The sequence below is a fragment of the Hibiscus syriacus genome, unplaced genomic scaffold, assembly GCF_006381635.1.
Source record: "Hibiscus syriacus cultivar Baekdansim isolate YM2019G1 unplaced genomic scaffold, ASM638163v2 tig00006213_pilon, whole genome shotgun sequence".
Taxonomy (NCBI): domain Eukaryota; kingdom Viridiplantae; phylum Streptophyta; class Magnoliopsida; order Malvales; family Malvaceae; genus Hibiscus; species Hibiscus syriacus.
Genome location: NW_024062087.1, coordinates 197,690 through 219,440, shown reverse-complemented (window position 1 = coordinate 219,440; position 21,751 = coordinate 197,690). Strand labels below are relative to the sequence as shown.

Genomic DNA, 21,751 nt, shown 5'->3' with positions numbered 1-21,751 from the left:
GGGTTTGGGTTTGTAAAATAATGAAAAAGAAAAAATGGTGCTCACACTTGCCCCTCTTTGCTCATTACTGTGAAACGAGAATGAAACAAAGATAATAGAGCGCCATTTTTAACTCAATCTATGCTCTTCAAGTTGCAGGCTCTTCTCATCGTGATCTTTCTACTGGGAATGTTGATCCCTCAAGTGAGGTGTCACTGATTCGAAGTGTTGTTAATTTAGCGATAGGTCGAAGAAGTTCTTCTCATTATGAACTTCTTCTCCCTCTTTTGGATGAGTTCTTCTCATTATGAACTCTCTATCAAAAATGTCAATCCCTCAAGCGAGGCGTTGCTGATAGGTCATTATGAACTTCTTCTCCCTTTATCGGATGAGTTCTTCTCATTATGAACTCTCCATTGGAAATGTCAATCCCTCAAGCGAGGCGTTACTGATTCGAAGTGTTATGAACTGTGCAATAGGTCGAACAAGTTATTTTCATTATGAACTTCTTCTCCCTTTGTCGGATGAGTTCTTCTCATTATGAACTCTCAATTGGAAATGTTAATCCCTCAAGCGAGGCGTTGCTTATTTGAAGTTTTGTGAATCGAGCAATAGGTCAAACAAGTACTTCTCATTATGAACTTCTTCTCCCTTTGTCGAATGAGTTCTTCTCATTAGAACTCTTAATTGGAAATGTTAATCCCTCAAGCGAGGTGTTGCTGATTCGAAGTGTTATGAATCGAACAATAGGTCGAACAAGTTCTTCTCATTATGAACTTTCTCTCCCTCTGTCGAATGAGCTCTTCTCATTATGAACTCTCTATTAGAAATGTTGATCGGTTCATCTTAAATAAATTCACAGAAGTGTAAGCATTAACTAGAGAGAAAATCTTTTTCTTGAAACAACATAATGAACTGTAAATTAAATAAGAACGAACTCGTAATTTCCAGAATCCTAAATATAGGGTAACCAACTCGTGGCTCGACTCTCAAGTTGTTTTAAAAACAAAATGTCCCCAGCAGAGTCGCCAAGCTATCGACACCTTTTTCCACCCGGGTGGGGAAAAACCGATAACGACTAAGGGGTTCTCCTTTTTGAAAAGAATTTTTAAAATGTGAGGAGTCGCCACATATCATTTTAGGTGCCATTGGGACACCATAAAATCGGGTGATTTTACTAAATGACAATTGTCGTTTACGATGTCAAATAAATTCATTTTTCTCAATTAATATGAAGGGAAATACGTAGTATAGAGAAATAAGGGTCGATTCCTCAGGGACTTAGAAATCACAATTTTATGTTTGAATGGTTCTAGCCAGGAAAAAATAGTAAAAAGGGGGTTTTGTAGTATGTGATTTAAATAGTAAAAAATGATTAAATAAAATAAAGCAATTAAAGTAAGAATAAGAGGGTAAAGTTTGTAAATAAATACAGTAAAAATAGCCTCAAGCTATGCTCTAACTCAATTTCCTTTAGATCATCGAATAAGATTTTCCCTCCAGGATTCACGTCGGTTACTTTGTCTACAAGGGCTATCCCCGTGACTCTATCTTGTACATTGAATACCCAAGGAAATCTTTGATTCCGACTTCAGAAATTGATTCTATCAACATCAATTGTCGTAGACCAATTACCGTTTAAGTTCGTGGCGAGTGACTCGGATTTGTTGCTTCTATAACTGTCAATTCTGATCTCAAATCGCTCTTGGCAAAGCTATCTCGCCAAATGTGTTCCCATGAAGTCGAATGTGCTTTCTATAAGCTGAATCTTCCTCCCACACATTTAATCGCAACAACCTCTTGACCAAAGTCAATCTTTAATTTTGAAAACTGTTTTGATTTTGAAAAGTAAGCGCAACGATTGAGAGAGATATTCCTAAGATATTAACCGCCTATTTCAATTCTCCCGTTGGAATTGAGTCATCGCTTCAGCACTCGGCTTATGAAAAATTTAGCTAAGCATGGCAAAATTCATACTTAGCATATTAAAAACAAAACTTGAAAATAAAGAAAAAAAATGAAAACTTGAAAATAAAAGAAAAAAATGAAAACTTGAAAAAGTAAAAAGAGAAAGCTTTAATAAAACTAGAGAGAAAAGAAGATTGTAACTGATCGATGAGTTTAGGCTTACCCCAAGTGGATATTTATAGCCTCTCAAAGCCCAAGGATAAACAAAGAAAATAAATAAAATAATCCTAAAGATAATTGTTTTTTTATTTAAATTCAAACTTTAAACTAGTCTCCTAATGCAACTCTGCTCGTCCATTTTTAGAAGGCATGCGGAGGAAGTCTTCTAGAAACCGCCACTGACTGGACCTTCTAGAAACTGCCACGTCAGACCGCGTCACGCCTAGAGTCATGCCCATGTCTCAAGCCGTGACCAAATAATAAAAAAATGCAGAATTCGCATGTTTTATCACTAATTCTGGAAAGTAAGGACCTGTATGAAAATAGGAATAACATAACCAAATCAGCAGCAATAATTCCACAAAATCGAAGAAATAACGAGCAAAGATTAACGATCCTGAACACTCTTCAAATTCCCCCTCACTTATTTCATGCTTGTCCTCAAGCATGATATAATTAAATAAGTCAAAAACTTCATTTATCGTTCTTTGTCAAGTTTCACATTCAAGGAAGCAAGGTTGAGACCACAAGAATAATTCAAGTCAAGAAATCAATCAATTGAACATAACAAATTGGAACAAGTCAAATGCAATTGTAACATCCATTCATTCATTAATCTCAATGCCCATAACTCAACACCTTATCGGGATTCACTCAAATCACTCAATGTGTTTGGGGTAAAGAAACACTCAATATCAGAACCGACATGATATTACCATAGGCCTGCAAGTAAATCAAATCTCCATTACTAATAAGAACAAGATGCATAATTCAAAGGGTTTTTTTTGGTTGTAACGGGGATTAGGTAAAGATGGGAAAAGGCTAAATATATGGCTAAATATTCAAGGCAAGGAACAAGCAAATAACAAGTTCAACTCCATCAAAAACATTAAGCACAACAAGATAAAAAGACAAACTATCGAACAACAAAATTCTTTTCGAAATGCATTTGATTTTTTTTCTTTTTTCACATTTTTGTTGTTTTGTTTTCCATTTTTTTCATGTATTTCTTCTATCTTTTTTCGAATAGCTTCTTTTTTATTTTTTTCTTTCGAACTGCTGTTGTTTCTTTTTTTTCATGAAACATACATTAGAAACTGCTCACTTGCCCTGAAAATGGTAGAAAAGAGGGACAAATAAAAAGGCTTGGGTTTATAAATGTGGTGAAAACAAAGAAACGGGAATATACTCAAAAGTGGTTAACTAGGGGGAAAATGCATGGGTAGGCAATTTAGTGGGGGGAAAACGGAATGGTTAATCCTAAGGTGCCCAAATCATCTTTAAGCATCATGTTCATGTGTAATCTCGACAATATTTAAAATGCAGGTTCTAGAATACCGATGTCAAATTCGACACACTCAATCCAACAAAATGGGAACGAAAATGATATGCTCGTAAAGGCTCAAATCTGACCAAATTGTTTCATGCATTGAGCTAAGCACATTTCAACCAACAAAATCATGGAATATCACAAAAATACCAACTTGATCACAATTCATGCTATCCATTATCAAGAATATCCTAACCTAAACAATCATGAGTTCCCAAAAAAGCATAGCATTCCAAAGAATTTCAACAAGACAAAGAAATTCAATGAAATTTCAAATTCAACCAATACATACTAGTATCAAAACATAAAGATAAACAAAAGGGAAATTCAATCTACACTCTACTCCCTCTCACTTAAAGCATTTTGTCTCAAAACATAAAACTAAAGTGCAAGAGAAGGAATAGAGTACTCTCCAGATTTAATGTCGACCACGTCCACGGTGGGAGGCACTAGGATAGTGAAGTGGACTGCCCAGATTGATGCCGTGAACTGGAAACATAGGTGGTGTCGTCTATGGAAAACCAGCATCTAAATCCCCTGTAAAACCATAAACGATATAATACATTAGTAATAGTTGAATGAAAATAGGATTGGAGTTTACCTTAGTAGTATTATTCGATATCGTTGAATTATTGGAACACAATGGGAAATCCAATAGATGTGGTCGAGAGGAAGAGGTGGCCACAGTTGGTATGGACTAGAATGACGGATATGAAGAGAGTAGCGGAGAGGAATAGTGAACATTGCTCAGTCCGGGGTGGAGGAGCGTTGGCGTTGTCGGGTTGGTTTCGCGTGCGCACTATCGTGGAGTAGAGAGGAGCGGATGGCGTGGAAACTCGTTGGCGAAGGCGTAGGGGTTCGGTAAGGTCGGCGATGGTTAGAAGAAGAAGAAAAGATGGTGTTTTTTTGGGGGAAAGAAGGAAGTGTTGTGAGGAGGAAGAAGAAGTTGGGGTTTTTTTAGGGATAATGGGGTCTACGGTCAAAGGGAAAGGAAGAGAAAAGGGATTGGGGTGGGGCGGTAGAAAGATAACAAGGGGAATTTTTTTTGGGTTTTACTATCGTGCGTCATCCTCTTCTAAGGGTTTTGCTAACGTGCGTTGTTTAATGAAATGGTACGCACTGCTGGGGGTTTCTTTATTCCTACTTTGTTTAACTATTTACTGCTTAATAGACTCTGAAATTAGCATTGTTCGAATCATAATTTCACAAATCCTCGTCGTTTAAGTTTGAATAAATATATTCAGTTCCTGTAAAATAAAAATAAAAATAAAATTAAACATGCTCAATCGAAAAAATAAAATAAAACAAAAATAAAAACAAAAATAAAAATGTAATGGATTTAAAAACAATGGGTTGCCTCCCATGAAGCGCTTTTGTTTAACGTCGTTAGCTCGATGACCTGATTCAGACTGCAGGTTCCGTGACAAACACTTTCACTTCATTCGCTTTTTCCAACTAAGAAATTCCTTATGAGAAATTTGAAAACTCTCATAAAGATTTCTTCGAATATTTCCCAATTTAAAAATCTTGTCGAAAAGAATACCCGTCAAAACATCTTTTTTACCAAAAATTAATTTCATCAAATGATTCCTCGATGGTTTCGACTTAATTTTTGGTGCCTGCAAAACAGAAGGTAGAACTTTAGACTTAAAAAGAATCAAATCGGCACAATCTGAAAATATTTTTTCAACTTTCTAATTTCCTCATCATGATCTTCTAACTCCCTGCATAGATCAAAAGAAAAATTAGTTTCTACAAATTCGTTTTCCAAAGGATCGATAATACCAACATAATTTACGCTCTTCACTTTGTTTGAGTGTTTCATTTTCTTATACACATCAAATTTAACAATCTCGCCATCAAACTCCATGGTTAAAGTCATGCTTCTTACGTCAATTTTCGTGTGTGCAGTACTTAGGAAAGGGCGCCCCAGCAAGATATCAGAGGATGTGCTTGTGCGATCATTCTCCATACCGATTATATAAAAATCAGCGGGAAACATCAAGTCATTTACCTCTACCAGTACATTCTCTAAGAGTCTTTCCGGATAGACCACTGATCTGTCAACAAGCTGTATTGAGATCTTTGTGTCCTTCAAAGACTCGTTAGTAATCATTCTGTAAACAGATAGAGGCATTAATAGATGCGCCAAGATTACAAATGGCTCGTTTTATCTCAACTTTACCAATTTTACAAGGTATTGCGATCATACCTTGGTCTTTTAGTTTCAATGGTAACTTTCATTGGAAATCGGCTGAGACGTGCTCTCCCAAATTCACTTTCTCGTCCCGGTAAGCTTTCTCTTTGTTGTGCAAAGGTCCTTCAAAAACTAACAATACCATGGAACTTTTCGAATAACCTCAAGGAGAGGTATATTAACTTCCACCTTCCGAAGTACATCTAGTATTTCTTTTTCCTTAGCTTGTTTATCCCTTTTAACTAACCTCGATGGAAAAGGTGGTGGAACCTCATAGGGCGATAGCGTTGGATCATCCATTAGTTCTTCTTCATTCTCTTTATGGGATTCTGAATTATCAGCCTTCTTCTCTTTTCGGATTGCTTCGTCTGATGGAACAGGTGGTGCCACTACTGTACCACTCCAAAGATTGATGGCGCTGATATTCTCCCTCGGGTTTACCTCGGTTTGAGATAGAAGTTTACCTTGTGACTCCAAGCGGCCTACAGTTTGAGCCAGTTGGCTTATTTGTTTGTTCATCTCTTGGAAGTGGGCTTCATTACGAGTCTGTAATTTTTCCTGGTAAAGTGCTAACCTCTCGACAATTGATTCTAGTGATGTCTTTTACTATTTTTGTGGTGGTGGAGGTGGTCTCGCTCGATAACCTTGATTCGGTCTTGAATTCTGAGAATTACTGAAGTTTGGATGATCCCTCCATACTGGGTTGTAAGTATTATAGTAGGGATTATAAGCTCTTTGGGGAGGTCCTGGAAAGTTCCTGAATTCATTGACTTGAGCTGCTGTGTCATCTTGAATCAGTGGATAATTATCTGTCGGATGATCAGGTAATGCGTATTTTCCACATGATCTGGTTGGTCTTGTTTTTCCTGCAACAAGAGAGTTGACGACTTCAGTTAACTTATCTATTTTTTTCCTAAGGAATATGAACTTATCCCATGAATCCTTCGAGGAGGTTCATTATTTGTGCAGAACTGTTGGGAATTTGCGTCCATCATGGATATTAAGTCCCTAGCCTCAGTAGGAGTCATATTCACTAAGGCTCCACTACTGACAGCATCGATCATCTTCATTTCCAGGGGAAATAATCCTTCATAAAAGTATTGAATGAGTGTTTGTTCAGTTAACGCGTGTTGTGGGCAACTAGAACATAACTTCTTTAACCGCTCCCAGTAGTTGTAAAGTTACTCTCCATCAAGTTGCTTGATTCCAAGTATTCTCCTTCGTAGTTCACTTACTTTCGCCGCAGGGAAAACCCTGTCAAGAAAAAGACGAGTCATTTGAGCCCATGTAGTAATAGAATTAGGGGAAGATAAAATAAACACTCATTAGCTGAATCGGCTAAGGAAAAAGGAAAAGCTCTAAGTTTTATTTGGTCCTCAGTTACTCCCTGTGATCTCATACTGGTACAGACCATATGAAATTCCATGAGATCTTTGTCTGGATTCTCGTTTGGCAATCCACGAAATGTAGGAAGGAGATGAATAAGGCCGGTTTTCAATTCGTATGGAGTTTCATCTTAGGGAAAATCAATGCACAAAGTCCCTTGTTCAGTATGTGTTGCGCTAACTCCCGAATAGTAGGATCGACCATTGGAATTGGTTCTGTATCAACGGATTCACCTGAATTTGATTCTTCTTCTGGATTTGATTGTTGTCACTTTCTTTCTCGAAACGTATGTGCGTGAAGTCTCCTAGCTCTGGCTTCGATCTCCGAGTCGTACTCCACTAATGCGCCCGGATTAGTCCTTGTCATAAATCAAAAGCAAACAAAATATTAGTAACTTTGGCCAATCCCCGGCAATGGCGCCAATTTGACAACTGTCGTTTTCGATGTCAAATAAATTCATTTTTCTCAATTAATAAATAGAGAAATACATAGTATAGAGAAATAATGGTCGATTCCTCAGGGATTTAAAAAATCATAATTTTATGTTTGAATGGTTCTAGCCAGGCAAAAATAGTAAAAAGGGGGTTTTGTAGTATGTGATTTAAATAGTAAAAAATTATTAAATAAATAAAGCAATTAAAGTAAAAATAAGAGAGTAAAGTTTGTGAATAAATACAGTAAAAATAGCCTCAAGCTTTGCTCTGACTTAATTTCCTTTAGATCATCGAATAAGATTTTCCCACCGATATTCACGTCGGTTACTTTGTCTACAAGGGCTATCCCCGTGACTCTATCTTGTATACCGAATACCCAAGGCAATCTTTGATTCTGGCTTCGGAAATTGATTCTATCAACATCAATTGTCATAGATCAATTACCGTTTAAGTTCGTGGCGATCGACTCGGATTTGTTGCTTCTATAACCGTCAATTTCGATCTCAAATCCCTCTTGGCGAAGCTATCTCGCCAAGTGTGTTCCCAAGAAGTCGAATGTGCTTTCTATAAGCCGAATCTTCCTCTCACACATTTAATCGCAACAACCTGTTGACCAAAGTCAATCTTTGATTTTGAAAACATTTTTATTTTTAAAAGTAAGCGCATAGATTGAGAGAGATATTCCGAAGATATTAAGGGTCTATTTCAATTCTCCCGTTGGAATTGAGTCATCGCTTCAGCTCTCGGGTTATGAAAAATTTAGCTAAGCATGACAAAAGTCATACTTAGCATATTAAAAACAAAACTTGAAAATAAAAGAAAAAATGAAAACTTGAAAAAGTAAAAAGACAAAGCTTTAATAAAACTAGAGATAAAAGAAGATTGTAATTTGAGCGATAAGTTTAGGCTTACCCCAAGTGGGTATTTATAGCCTCTAAAAGCCTAAGGATAAACAAAGAAAATAAATAAAATAATCCTAAAGATAACTATTTTTATTTAAATTCAAACTTTAAACTAGTCTCCTAATGCAACTCTGCTCGTCCATCTTCCAGAAGGCGTGCGGAGGAAGTCTTCTAGAAACAGTCGCTGACTGGACCTTCTAAAAACTGCCACGTCAGACCACGTCATGCCCAGAGTCGTGCCCATGTCTCCAGCCGTGACCAAATAATAAAAAAATGTAGAATTCGCCCGTTTTATCACTAATTCTGGAAAGTAAGGACCTACACGAAAATAGGCATAACACAACCAAATCAGCGGCAATAATTCCACAAAATCGAATAAATAACGATCAAAGATTAACAATTCTGAACACTCATCAATAAAACATTTTTTATTTTTATAAAAATACTAAGTTTTAAGGTCTAAGAAAATCCAAAAATTGGGTTCGGGAGTCAGTTACGCGTGGGGAAGGATTAACACCCCTACAAGCGCCCAAAAATTGGTACCTAGTTGGTTACCCTATGTTTAAAATTAAAAATTCTGAATTCAAACGTTACTTAATTTGAAAATCATTACAGATGCAAAGTTGAAAAGGTTATTCGTTTATTAAAGCCGATAGCATTCACCCCTAGCATAAACTCGGGAGATCGTCTACTGTGCTTGATAACCAAATATTGCCTCGTTTTTAGAAAATCATGATGCGGTTTTGAAAATGATGTTGATTTATTTTGGGAATCACCAGTAATCACCCCTTGAGCATAATTGTGGGAGATATACTATTAATTCCCTAATAAGTGAACATTACCTTAGGGTTAAAAAAATGCGAACAAACAAAATTTATTAAAATTAAATTAAGGCTTTTTCTAGCTTATAGTGTCAAATTATGAAAGTTAAAGGACCTAAAGGCACATACCTAGAATTGTAAATTCTAATATTAAATCTATTTGATTTTAAACCAATTATTGAATCAAATAACCGAGGTAGTCCCTTAAGCATTTACGCGAGGGCCGACTCTGATTATTCCCTAAATTAAGAGGACTATATTGAAATCTAGCTAAAGGTGGAGGCTCTATTTAACCTATTTAATTATGTCAATATCAAAGTTCTAATTGAAATTCGGGGACTAAAAAGGTCAAGATCTAAAAATATCGATTCTTAAAAGATTTAAAAGTTTAAGGCCTAAATTGATGGTTTATAAAGTTGAGGACTAATTAAAAAACCTAATTATTTTCTAAATTATTAAACCTAAAGTATTTTTTAGAAAGTATTATTTATTATTAAATTTTAAAAGTCAAGCAATCGATTCGAGTAATCGGACATCTTATGAGAAAACTCGACTCAAATTGCTCCTTAATTAAACTAGAGTGTCGTCCTAATTTCTAAGCTCGATTCGAATGTTAACCTAATTTAAAATTAAATCTAAGAATTTAAACTATTAAATATTGAAACATTTAATAAACCTAATTAAAAAATAAAACAATAAATAAACAAAAAAAACAACATAAAAAATAAAATAAACGTAAATACAAGGACCTAATTGAATGAATATTAAATTACTAAACCAAAAGGGAATAAATTAAACATATAATGGGGCTAAATTGAAACATGTTGAAATTTGAAGACTAAATCGAAATAAAATAAAAATAAACAGATTAGTGACTAAAATACAAAACACACGTAATCTACATGTACCTAAATATAATTATTCATTTTATTTAAGGCTAAAAATAATCTTCTAAATTAAGAAAGGAAAATTACAACATTAGTCACGTGTATTTTAAAAAAAATTAAAACGTCACTACACATGACCAAAGTGTAAAAACACACTAAAAGTAAGGGGATTAAACAACAATTATACCAAAATTTTCAAAGCACTAACAGAAAAGGAAAAATTATAAAAGGTCCTTTCTAGTGACCATTTTTTAAAAACATGAAAAATTTTGGAGGGACCTAAACGTGATTTCCCCTGAAATTTTTCTATAAATACAATCATTTTCTTTTCTTTCTATAATTTCATTTTTTTCATTTTTTTCATTTTTAAAAAAAACTTATAGAGAGAGAGAGTCTCCCCTCTCTCTAGAAATCCGAATGTTACTGGTCATCGGGCCATCATTGGTCGCTGTCTCGATCGTTGTCGACCGCCGTTGGTCGTTGTTCTGCCGTCGTTGCTGGTGGCCATCAACCAGCAAAAATCACCAGGGGGCTCATCTCAGGCTCCTCGTCACAGATCTAGGCTAGGTTTCGCATGAAACGACTTCCATCGCAGTAAAAACGGCCGAGGCCATTCAACTTTGCAGGCTCCGGTGACTCCTCCGACGACCCAAGGTAACTTCGATCTATCCTTTTTATTTTTTTTGTATCTTTTTACCATAAAAGAAAACGACTGGTTGCTATCTTATTCAACTGAAATGAAAAAAATATTTCTTTGTAAAAGAATGGTGTTTGGTTGATGCTGTTATTGAGGTGATTAAAACACTTTTTTATTTATTATCTCTACTTAGAATCGAAACTAAAAAAAAGAGAACACTGTTCAAAATCAAAAAAAGAGAGAGAGAAAAACCATGAATATCTCGGTTTATTGCTTCTGGAAAATGAAAAAAACAGAGAGATTACAGTGTTTTTCAGGAATTGTTGAGAGAGTTTTACAGATTATTTGTGTGGGTTTTATACCCGTTTACAGAGAAAATGAAATCATTCCAACTTTGTTTCTTCTGTCTTCGCCAAGTTTTCGACACTGTTTTTCACCTGGGTGGGAAAAGATCGATACCGACTTGGGGTTTTCTCTTTAAAAAGGGTTTCGAAATGTGAGGAGTCGCCACCAATCATTTAAGGTGCGATTATGATACCATGAAAACCGGACGATTTTAATAAACATTTTATTTTTATAAAAATATCAAGTTTTAGGGTATGTGAAAACCCAGAAATCAGGTTCTGGAGTCGGTTATGCGTGGGGGAAGGATTAGTACCCCCACAAGCGCCCAAAAATTGGTACCTAGTTGATTAAACTATATTTAAAATTGGAAAATTTGAATTCGATCTTTGTTTAATTTGAAAATCATTACAGATGCAAAGTTGAAAAGGGTATTCGTTTATTGAGACTGATAGCATTCTCTCCCAAGCGTAAATACAAGAGGTCATCTATAGTGCGTAATAACCGAATATTGCCTCATTTTTACAAAATCATGATGCGATCTTTGAAAAGGATGTCGACTTATTTCGGGAATTACCAGTAGTCACCCACGGAGCATGATTGCGGGAGATATATTATTAATTCCTTAATAAGTGAACAATGCCTTAGGTTTAAAAAATAAAATGCAATCAAACAAATTTTTGTTCATCCTAATTACGCTAAGGGTAAATTAAGGCTTTTTCTAGCTTAAAGTGTCAAATTATGAAAATTATGGAACCTTGGGGATTAAAGCTAAATGTAGGCTCTAATATTAACCCTATTTGATTTTAAACCAATTATTAAATCAAATAATCGAGATGGTCACTCGAGCATTTAGGCGAGGACCAACTCGAATTATCCCTAAATTACAAGACTAGTTTAAAATCTAACTAAAAGTGGAGACTCTATTTAACCTATTTATTTATGTCTAAATTGAAGTTTGGGGACTAAATGTCAAGATCTATAATATCGAGTTCTAAAAGATCTAAAAAGCTTAAGGATCTAAATTAATAATCGCTAAGGTTGAGGACTAATTAATAACCCAAAAAACCTAATTACCTAAATTACTAAAACTAAAATATTTCTTAGACAATATAAATTATCAATAAATTTTAAAACTCGAGCAATCGATTCGAGTACTCGGGCATCTTATGCGAAAACTCGACTCGAATTGCTCTCTAATTAAACTAGAGTGTCATCCTAATTTCTAGATTTGATTTGAATGCTAAAGTAACTTAAAATTAAATCTAAGAAAAAAGCTATGAAAAATCAATATGATTAATAAACATAATTAAAATACTAAAATAATAATTAAAAAGATAAAAAAAAATAGCATAGAAAAAAAACACAAGTACAAGGACCTAATTGCACAAATTTTAAATTACTAAACTAAAATTAAACATACAAAGGGTTTAAATTAAAATAAATTAAAACTTAAAGCTTAATTTGAAATGAAATAAAATAAACAAACTAGCGAACACGCGTAATCTACAAGGACCTAAGAGTAATTTTTTATTTTTCAATTAAGCCTAAAAGTAACCTGTTAAATAAAAAGGTAAAATTACATAATCAAACCTCCTATATTTAAAAAATAAAAAGTCACTACACATGACTAAAATGCAAAAACATGGCAAACTTAAAGGGACCTAAATGAAATTAACCCTAAAAATAAAAAATCAGGCATAAAAATAAATTAGCTGACCCTATTCCCATATGTAATGGGGTAAGGGGGAGGTAGGATAGTAGGCTGCCCCCAACACCAGGTTGAGAGCAACTTCCGTGGGAGACCTCCAATTATGAATTGCCCACCGTGGGACTCGATCCCACGACCACAAGGTTAATAGCCTTGCGCTCTACCAACTGAGTTGGACATGCATAAAAATGGATAAATCAAAAAACAATCCTTAAAGGACTAAAAACGTAAAAATGTGCTAAAATAAAAGGGACTAAACAGTGAATAAACCAAAAAGTTAAAAACATGCATAGTAGAAAGGTAAAATATTAATTTTGGTCCCAATAGAGACCAAAATGTAAAAATGCGGCAAAGTTTTATGGATTTAAAACACAAATAACCCATTAATTTACCCTATATATATCAAACTTATTTTAGAATCTCTCATTTCGACCAAAGCCATAAAAAAGGGGAAAAAGTTTGTGTTCTCCCTTCTCCCCCGGCCTGCAATAGGTCGGCTATCCCTAGCCAGCTCTGGTGGGAAAACCCAAAACGACCCCGAAAGCTCACTAAATATAGATCTACCGACCCCGAACCTAGCCCAAGTATAAAACTACCCAAAACAACCCCGAATCACACGAAATTCGACTGAAACCGTTCGGCTCCCATGGACTCCGGATACGCTCTAACGACCCAGGTAAGACTGAATCCCTCTACTTATTTTTTTATATTATTTTCTAGTTAGTTGGGTTGATTAGGTTCGGAATAAATAACAAAAAAATATTTCGATTGTTTTTTATTTGAATATATACGTGAATATATTAGTGTTTTTAGGGGGAAATAAAGCCATGATTTGCTTCGAAAATAAAAATCTACTGAGATTCAAACATAAAATAAAATGCAAAAAAAGAAGAAAAATAAATAAATAAAATAAATAAATAAAATAAAATAAATAAATTTATTCGAATATAAAAAAATAACAGAGAAGAAAACCTTCAAACTGGTTGTTTATTGCGTCTGAACCAAGTGTTACAATGTTTTTTGGAGGATTTTCCATCCTTTGTTATAGATTAATTCTTCGGTTAAATACCCAATTACATCTGAAAATAAATAATTCCTATTTTGTTTCTTGTTTCTTGTTTTGTAGGGGTTTGGCGTGTGTGCATTGGGTAGCTGGGATTAGGGCAGAATCGGGGTAGCCTTCGGTTGGGGCAGGAAGAGGTGGAAGCTGGTTGGGTGCAGTGGGCGGCTGCCCGCTAGGTATGGTGTAAATGCGGGTTTGGGCTATTTTGTAAAATGGATTTTGGGTTATATTTAGTTGGGTTTGGTTTGTAAATAAAATGGTGCTCACAATAAGTTTTGGTCACTTACATTATCATTTTATTAAATTTTGGTCACTTAAATGTTGAATGTCGTTAGTATGTGATGTGGCATATTAATAAAATGGTTTAATTTTTATTTTAACCTCCGATTTTTAGATAAAATACTAACTTGGGCCTTTGTGTAAATCTATAACAACTTAGAGACAAGTTTTTTAATTTATCTTTTTTAATATGTTTTTCTTCATCTTTGTCGAAACTCTAACCCCTTGTGTTGGCTCTCTATTCATCTTCTTCGTCATCGATCATCTATGTTCAACTTTCAAGCATCCTTTATGAATATATAAAATAATCTAATATGATCCACCTCGAATCCGAAAGATTAAGTGTCACACAAAACCATCAAAGTGATTAATCATTTTTAAACCATTTACTCAATATAATAGTCATAACCATAATAATAAATAAAATCATATGTTTAATAACCACAAGCATTAAGTTTTGAAGGGGAGGTCCAAACATTACATCCCAAAACATAATAATAAATATATCAAAACAGAATTATGACTCAAATATACATAAAATCAATGAATAATACATGCCATATGACAATATCCAAGACATATTCTAATAGCTCAATCAAATATGAAATCTCGAATCCAACGATAAGCTCATCGAATGTCCACCTAAGAACATGTGGACGGAAACACATTTCAAACTTTGAACTAACGAGCTTAGTGTCTCACAAATAACTCTATTATACTACATGTATTCATCATATTAGCATGCCAACAAGTGTAGTTGTTAACAATATAGATGCATCACACATACAAAGCAAAACTAAGCATCATGATTAGTCTGAGGTCGTATCAGCATCACGAGACTCACACTCCTCTAGGTTATGATAAAGTTACTCTAGATAAGATCTAGGTCACATAGCATCATCATCTAACACGTGAGTAGTATATTTCTCTAGAGTATTCTAGATAAGATTGGGTAACCTGAACATTGGAGTAACATTCGACTAGCATTATATATAACATAATATTAATTTGGATGTATTTGAATATTTATCATACAAACAAGATGATTTTCATGCACAAGTAACTCGGGTGTCCTTATCATTTCCCGAGTGTTAAACAAAGGCATAAGTCTAATAGAATCTTACCTCATAGTATTATTATGTTTAATCGCATACATTTAATCAATGTTTCCACTTTCAAGCTTTTAATAGTGGTCAAGACATCTCTAAACTTCTTACTCGAGTCTTTCATTGAAACAAAGTTTTCTAACTATTCCTCCAAGATGGTATGGATACCTACCTTTGGGTATTGATACCAAACCTAAGGTATCAATACTTACCCTAAGTATCGATACCAAAAAACACCTTAAAGTTCAATTTAATACCCATGGTATCGATTCTTCCACACAAGTATCAATACTACCCTTCAGATGTATCAATAACAAAATAGCTCTCAAAGTTTATCAAAATAAACCTAGTATCAATACCCTTATCCAGAGTATTGATACTCACCTGATGGTACTAATATCAACCCTAAGTATCAATATCAATTTAAGCCCTAAAGTTTGAAAATAAACCATGTATTGATATCACTACCTTTGGTATCGATACTCGACGTACATTATTTATACCTCAAGAACATTGTATCGATACTATCCAACTACATCTCAAATCTTGACCCTCGTATGAACAATATCAATACTAAATCATTCAGTATCATTACTCAAGCACACATTATGCTACACGCATTCATACAAGCAAACAAGCTACACATGTTGATCTACAAGTGTTATAGTTGAGTTAGAAGTGTGACATATTACTCCAAAACAGCTAGAATCCCTCTTAGCTTAACCAATCATAAACTTTTCATTGTTCTTATCTTTAAAGCTTTGTCCCACTTCTCTCACTAATCAACAAGCAAGAAACAAGTTATTAACTTATCTAGGAACTTGAAAAGAAGTCAAAGAAACTTCCTACATACTGAAATACAATCAAAATGGGTTGATTAAGTTAAGGGTTCTAAAACCTATTCTAAACCCTCACCATGGCCAAACTTATAGAAAGAGAGCTTGAATTGAAGCTTTAAGTGAGGAGATTATATTATTTAACTTTGTAAACTTGGACTAGGAATGTTGGACAAAAAAGTTCTTACCTTTAATCAAGATACCGAGAAGAAAAGATATATTATAAAATGAAATATTTTTATTAATGTGTCACGTTATCAAACTAACGACATTTAACGTCTAAGTGACCAAAACTTAATAAAACGATAACATTCCAAAATTATTTAGAGATAAAATAGTATTTAAATTTTATGGGTTAAATTAGTATTTTATCTCAGGTTTAAGGATTAAATTTAAAATTAACCTCAAATTAAAAATTACACTCTTTTTAAAATAATGTATCATGTCATCAAACTAACAACATTTAACGTTATATTGATCAAAATGTTATAAATCGATAACACAACTACACAAGTGACAAAAAATTATAAATTGATAACATAAGTGACACGAATATTATTTTAGTCACTTACATTATCATTTTATTAAATTTTGGTCACTTGAACGTTGAATGTCGTTAGTATGTGATGTGACATATTAATAAAATGGTTTAATTTTTATTTTAACCTCCGGATTTTAGATAAAATACTAATTTGGACCTTTTTGTAAATCTAAAACAACTTAGAGACAAGTTTTTAATTTATCTTTTATAATATGTTTTTATTCATCTTTGTCGAAGCCCTAACCCCTTGTGTTGGCTCTCTCTTCATCTTCTTCGTCACCGATAATCTATGTTCGACTTTCAAGCATCCTTTATGAATATATAAAATAATCTAATATGGTCCGCCCCCCGAATCCGAAAGATTAAGTGTCACGCCAAATTCTACACTACTTCTTTGGAATCGATGCTCGATTTCGCAACCAGCATCTTCGAATCCAATGCCGATTTCAAGATCGTTGCGACGGAACATCATACGAAGTTGATGACACTTTTCCAAAACTATACCGTGTTAGAAACATCGGAATAGATACTGGCTCCGGTGATGGTGTCGTGTCACACCAAACCCTACCCATATGTCGTATTGTATTGCCATAGCCAGTTGACGGAGAACAGAGTTTTTAAGGTATCATTGGGTGGTAAGAATGGTGATCGGGTGACCGCGCTTGCTGTTGTCACATGGATACTTTGCAGTGGAACCGAAACCATGTGTCGTTTCGCGTACTGGGGATCAAACCTGGGACACTTCCTGTCTGCCTTTTCTTCCCGGCGGACAACTTTGTTCTTGTTCCGGACACTTCAATTTGAAATACTTGTGTTTGTTGCGAGACATGTGTTGTCTCGAGTATTAAATTAGTCATAATTTAAAATAATTCAATAGATCACTTTTGTCGTTAAAATTTTGACTTTCTGTCAAATTTTGGCCACGGTCTCGTTAAAATTTTGCTAAAACCCCTTTCGAATTGAAGTTACAATATCTTCCATGGGTAATTATAGTTGGCTTTCTGGAACAAGAACTTGGAAATTTACTGAATGCAGAGTGATGCTTTATTCGGTTACATGCATGCACCACGAGTCATGGTTTTCGTAAATCCGCCATCAAGTATTAATAAATTAAATCCCACATCAAGCATTAAAAAATTAAAAAATTATTTTAAATTAAAATATGAATCAAATTAATAGGATTTTGAAATATTGAGGTTTTATTGAATTATTTCAAATTATAATGAATTTAATAGAATATGTGAGTTTTGATGAATAATATTGTTATTATACTATGCCATAACATCATTTTCGTTATAGTCAAATCGAACATTGGGAGACAAAAACAGAAACGAAACGTAGTGTTAGAAATGGTTGTGAAAAAAAAAGTTGAGTGACCAAAACAAAAACATGAGAATAGATGGGTGACAATTAATTAGTTTAACCTAAAAATAATTAAGTCCTCAAATTTTATAGAAAATCATTTAAATTTTATGCCATATCATCATTCACATGTTATAAGTTTTTTTCAAAGCTCTAAGAAGATTAATACCAATAATCAAAACAGAAACATGATAATAGATGGTTTGACTGGACCAGTTCGATCTAGCTAGATCGGTTTCAGAAGCTTCCTGGAGCGGCGGACAAATCTCACGTGCACTATCGGTACGTGACAGCTTGTACGGCGGCAACAAGGGTCGGGACGGATGGCCGAAGACTCCCGAAGTATTCTCACACCAAAACAATCCCAAATCAATACCAATAATCAACTAAAACCAAATAAAAATGATAAAGGGAGCGATTGGAGTTCATTACCAATGGTGACTGGAGAAAAACACGACGACAGGGACACTGCCAATTGGGCCCTAACTGCGACTGAATGGGGAGCTCAATGGTGAGGGTGGTGTAATTCAACGGGACGTAATCGACGTAAATTTAAAGAAATCGAAGGCGGTGGCTTGGTTTCCCATCGAACGCTTCAAACGTCGATTCTCAACAAATGTCAACATATCAAGGCAAGGGACAATGGGGGTTTTGATCGCACGGCACCGACAGTCCCAACGGCGATGGTGGTGCACGACATTGCCGACCAGAGCTTAAACGACGATGAGGGAAGTGGTTTTGGATGAGGAGACCAATCCCTTACACGCACAATAAGATAACTCAACCACTCCAGCCCTAACCCGATTATCACCTAGATTTAAAGATAGCATCCCTAGATAAACTATTAGTAGTCATCCAATCAGCCAATGATCCACAAGAACTCGACTCACCTTTAAAATCAACCAACTTAATAATGTTAATCCGATCATCCATAACCCGAAAGATCAATCCTAGAGTCTCAATAATCCGATCATTAATTACTACAAAATCGCGATTTAGATCAATATCAAGTTTTATGTTTGTATTATTTTCGTTAAAACGAATATATATTGCATTTCCGACATTCAATTGAGGCGTTTCAAGATTGTTAAAAAGATAACTGAAAGACCATTCATACGTAAGACGACATCTCAGCCCAAAACTATATGAATATCATCCAAAAATTCATTGTAAGTCGCTTGATATTCACTTCAAAATCCACTTTAATTTCTTATTCAAAATTATTGTTATTTATTTTAAGTTAAATCTCAAAAATAAACATGAATACGTGTGTGAAGATCAAACGTCATCCCCGATAGGTCCCCAGAAATCTCTCTGGCATACCCGGGTTAACTATAATCGTACCCATTCAACATGAGACGTATACCCAAGTTATACTTATACTTATGTCCGTCTTGTACTCATCTCTGAGACGTATTAAGTACTTAAAATGGTATCAGATTACCATACCCGTGTAACATAGTTTAATTTAATAAAAAATTAAAATTAAAAATCAAAATATTATTTAAAAAATTGAGTGCAAAAGATGAATATGTTTTTTTAATTAATGATTTTCTTTACTTTTCTTTTTGTCACTTTTACACAGAGCTTACGTCCAAATGAAATAATTTTTCATCAATTTGGAAATATAAATAGGAGACAATGCTTCACCCATCTTCAATTATTGATCTTTCTGGCCATATATATATATATATATATATATATATATATATACAACACATATATTATTTTGAATGCATAAGATTCTTCTTCCTTGAAAGCCCAATATTTTATTAAACGATTACTTCTCTTTTGATGAACATAGTCTTCAAGTTGAACCTGAAAGTCAACAACAAACTTCTTTAATTCACAGTCTCTGCAAATCAACTATAGATTGATCCAATTTAAAATCCGTCTCAAAAGATTTATCTATTTCTACATGTACTTAAACTTACCAATTTTCTTCGGATGGTAGAAAAAAGGAATTGGATTTATAACATATTCTTTTCCTGCATTGTCCATTTCCTGACCATCTATTTATAAGAGATAAAATAAAAGAACTATAAACCGATCAAAATTTAAATTCGTAACAAAAGATTTATCCATTTCTACATGTTACTGAAACTTACCAATTTTCTTCGGATGGTAGAAAAAAGGAATTGGGTTTATAACAGATTCTTTTTCTGCATTATCTATTTCCTGATCATCTATTTATAAGAGATAAAATAAAAGAATTATAGGCCGATCAAAATTATTTAAATTTGTAACAAAAGATTTATCCATTTCTACATGTTACTGAAACTTACCAACTTTCTTCGGATGGTAAAAAAAAGGAATTGGGTTTATGACATATTTTTTTCCTGCATTGTCCATTTCCTGACCATCTATTTATAAGAGATAAAATAAAAGAGTTATAGACCGATCAAAATTTAAATTTATAACAAAAGATTTATCCATTTCTACATGTTACTGAAACTTACCAACTTTCTTCGTATGGTAGAAAAAAGGAATTGGGTTTATAACATATTCTTTTCCTGCATTGCCCATTTCCTGACCATCTAATTATAAGAGATAAAATAAAAGAATTATAGACCGATCAAAATTTCAATTTGTAACAAAAGATTTTTCCATTTCTACATGTTACTGAAACTTACCAACTTTCTTCGGATGGTAGAAAAAAGGAATTGGGTTTATGACATATTCTTTTCCTGCATTGTCCATTTTCTGACCATCTTTTTATACGAGATAAAATAAAAGAATTATAAACCGATCAAAATTTAAATTTGTAACAAAATATTTATCCATTACTATAAGTTATTGAAACTTACCAACTTTCTTCGGATGGTAGAAAAAAGGAATTGGGTTTATAACATATTCTTTTCCTGCTTTGATCATTTCCTGACCATCTATTTATAAGAGATAAAATAAAAGAATTGTAGACTGATCAAAATTTAAATTTGTAGCAAAATATTTATCCATTTCTACATGTTACTGAAACTTACCAACTTTCTTCGGATGGTAGAAAAAATGAATTGGGTTTATAACATATTTTTTCCCTGCATTATCCATTTCCTGACCATCTTTTTATAAGAGATAAAATAAAATAATTATAAACCGATCAAAATTTAATTTCTTAACAAAAGATTTATCCATTTTTAATTGTTACTAACTTACCAACTTTCTTTGGATAGTAGATAGCAGGAATTGGGTTTATAACATACTGTTGTTTTGCTTCTTTAGTTGTTTCTGTCTGAAACTTTTCCTTCGTTTCATCATTATATCCCTCGCCTGGCCCTTTTCTTGCTGCGATTGTGTTAGAAAACTGCATAATAATTAAGCAATGGAGAGTTTTTAATCATGAGTTTTATCAATATTTGATATTGTAATTATTTTACTTTAATTTTGACTAAATTTGTATTCATTTTAAAAATTAGATATTTAGATGTTACGTTGTACGTGGATAGTATAGTAATTTAAATTTAACTTTTTATTTATCAAATACTATTTTGTATTAATTTAACTATTTTATCATAAAAAGTACATATTTTATTAAATGAGTCAAAGTAAAAAAATTAAAACTCAACAAGGATCTCACTAGTAAAAGAAAAAAATTATCATTTTCAGAGGTCCTAGATTTGATAAGCCTGTACATCCTATAGATGCAACTATTCGAATTCAGGGTCTCTAGGGAGAATAACAATCATTTTTACTTAGTAATGGGCATGGGTCGGGTTAGGTTTTCGACTAACCCAATACGACCGAAAAAAGTATGCACTCACTACCCGAAATCTGACCCGACTTGAGTTTAAGGTGATTTCACTCGACCCGAAAT

At 33.8% G+C, this 21,751-nt stretch overlaps 1 protein-coding gene and 1 non-coding gene across 2 annotated transcripts; both read right to left on the bottom strand.

Annotated features, from left to right (window-relative positions):
* Nucleotides 1-12,862: 12,862 nt before the first annotated feature.
* Nucleotides 12,863-12,935, bottom strand: TRNAN-AUU. The gene has a single exon. It is a non-coding gene; the product is annotated as a tRNA-Asn (tRNA).
* Nucleotides 12,936-19,747: 6,812 nt separating this feature from the next.
* On the bottom strand, nt 19,748-20,988 carry LOC120200585. The gene is made up of 7 exons (XM_039201391.1): nt 20,922-20,988; nt 20,748-20,825; nt 20,574-20,651; nt 20,400-20,477; nt 20,049-20,126; nt 19,875-19,952; nt 19,748-19,758 (listed from the first exon to the last, which is right to left on the bottom strand). Exons 1-7 carry the CDS (start codon nt 20,986-20,988, stop codon nt 19,748-19,750), a joined length of 468 nt encoding a protein of 155 aa, XP_039057322.1.
* Nucleotides 20,989-21,751: the final 763 nt, after the last annotated feature.

Coding starts and splice junctions, on each gene's coding strand:
- LOC120200585 (XM_039201391.1), bottom strand. CDS start 20,988: ATGGATAATGCAGGGAAAAAATATGTTATAAACCCAATTCATTTTTTC. Junction 20,478..20,573: donor CTACCATCCGAAGAAAGTTG/GTAAGTTTCAGT, acceptor TCTTATAATTAG/ATGGTCAGGAAATGGGCAAT. Junction 19,953..20,048: donor CTACCATCCGAAGAAAATTG/GTAAGTTTCAGT, acceptor TCTTATAAATAG/ATGGTCAGGAAATGGACAAT.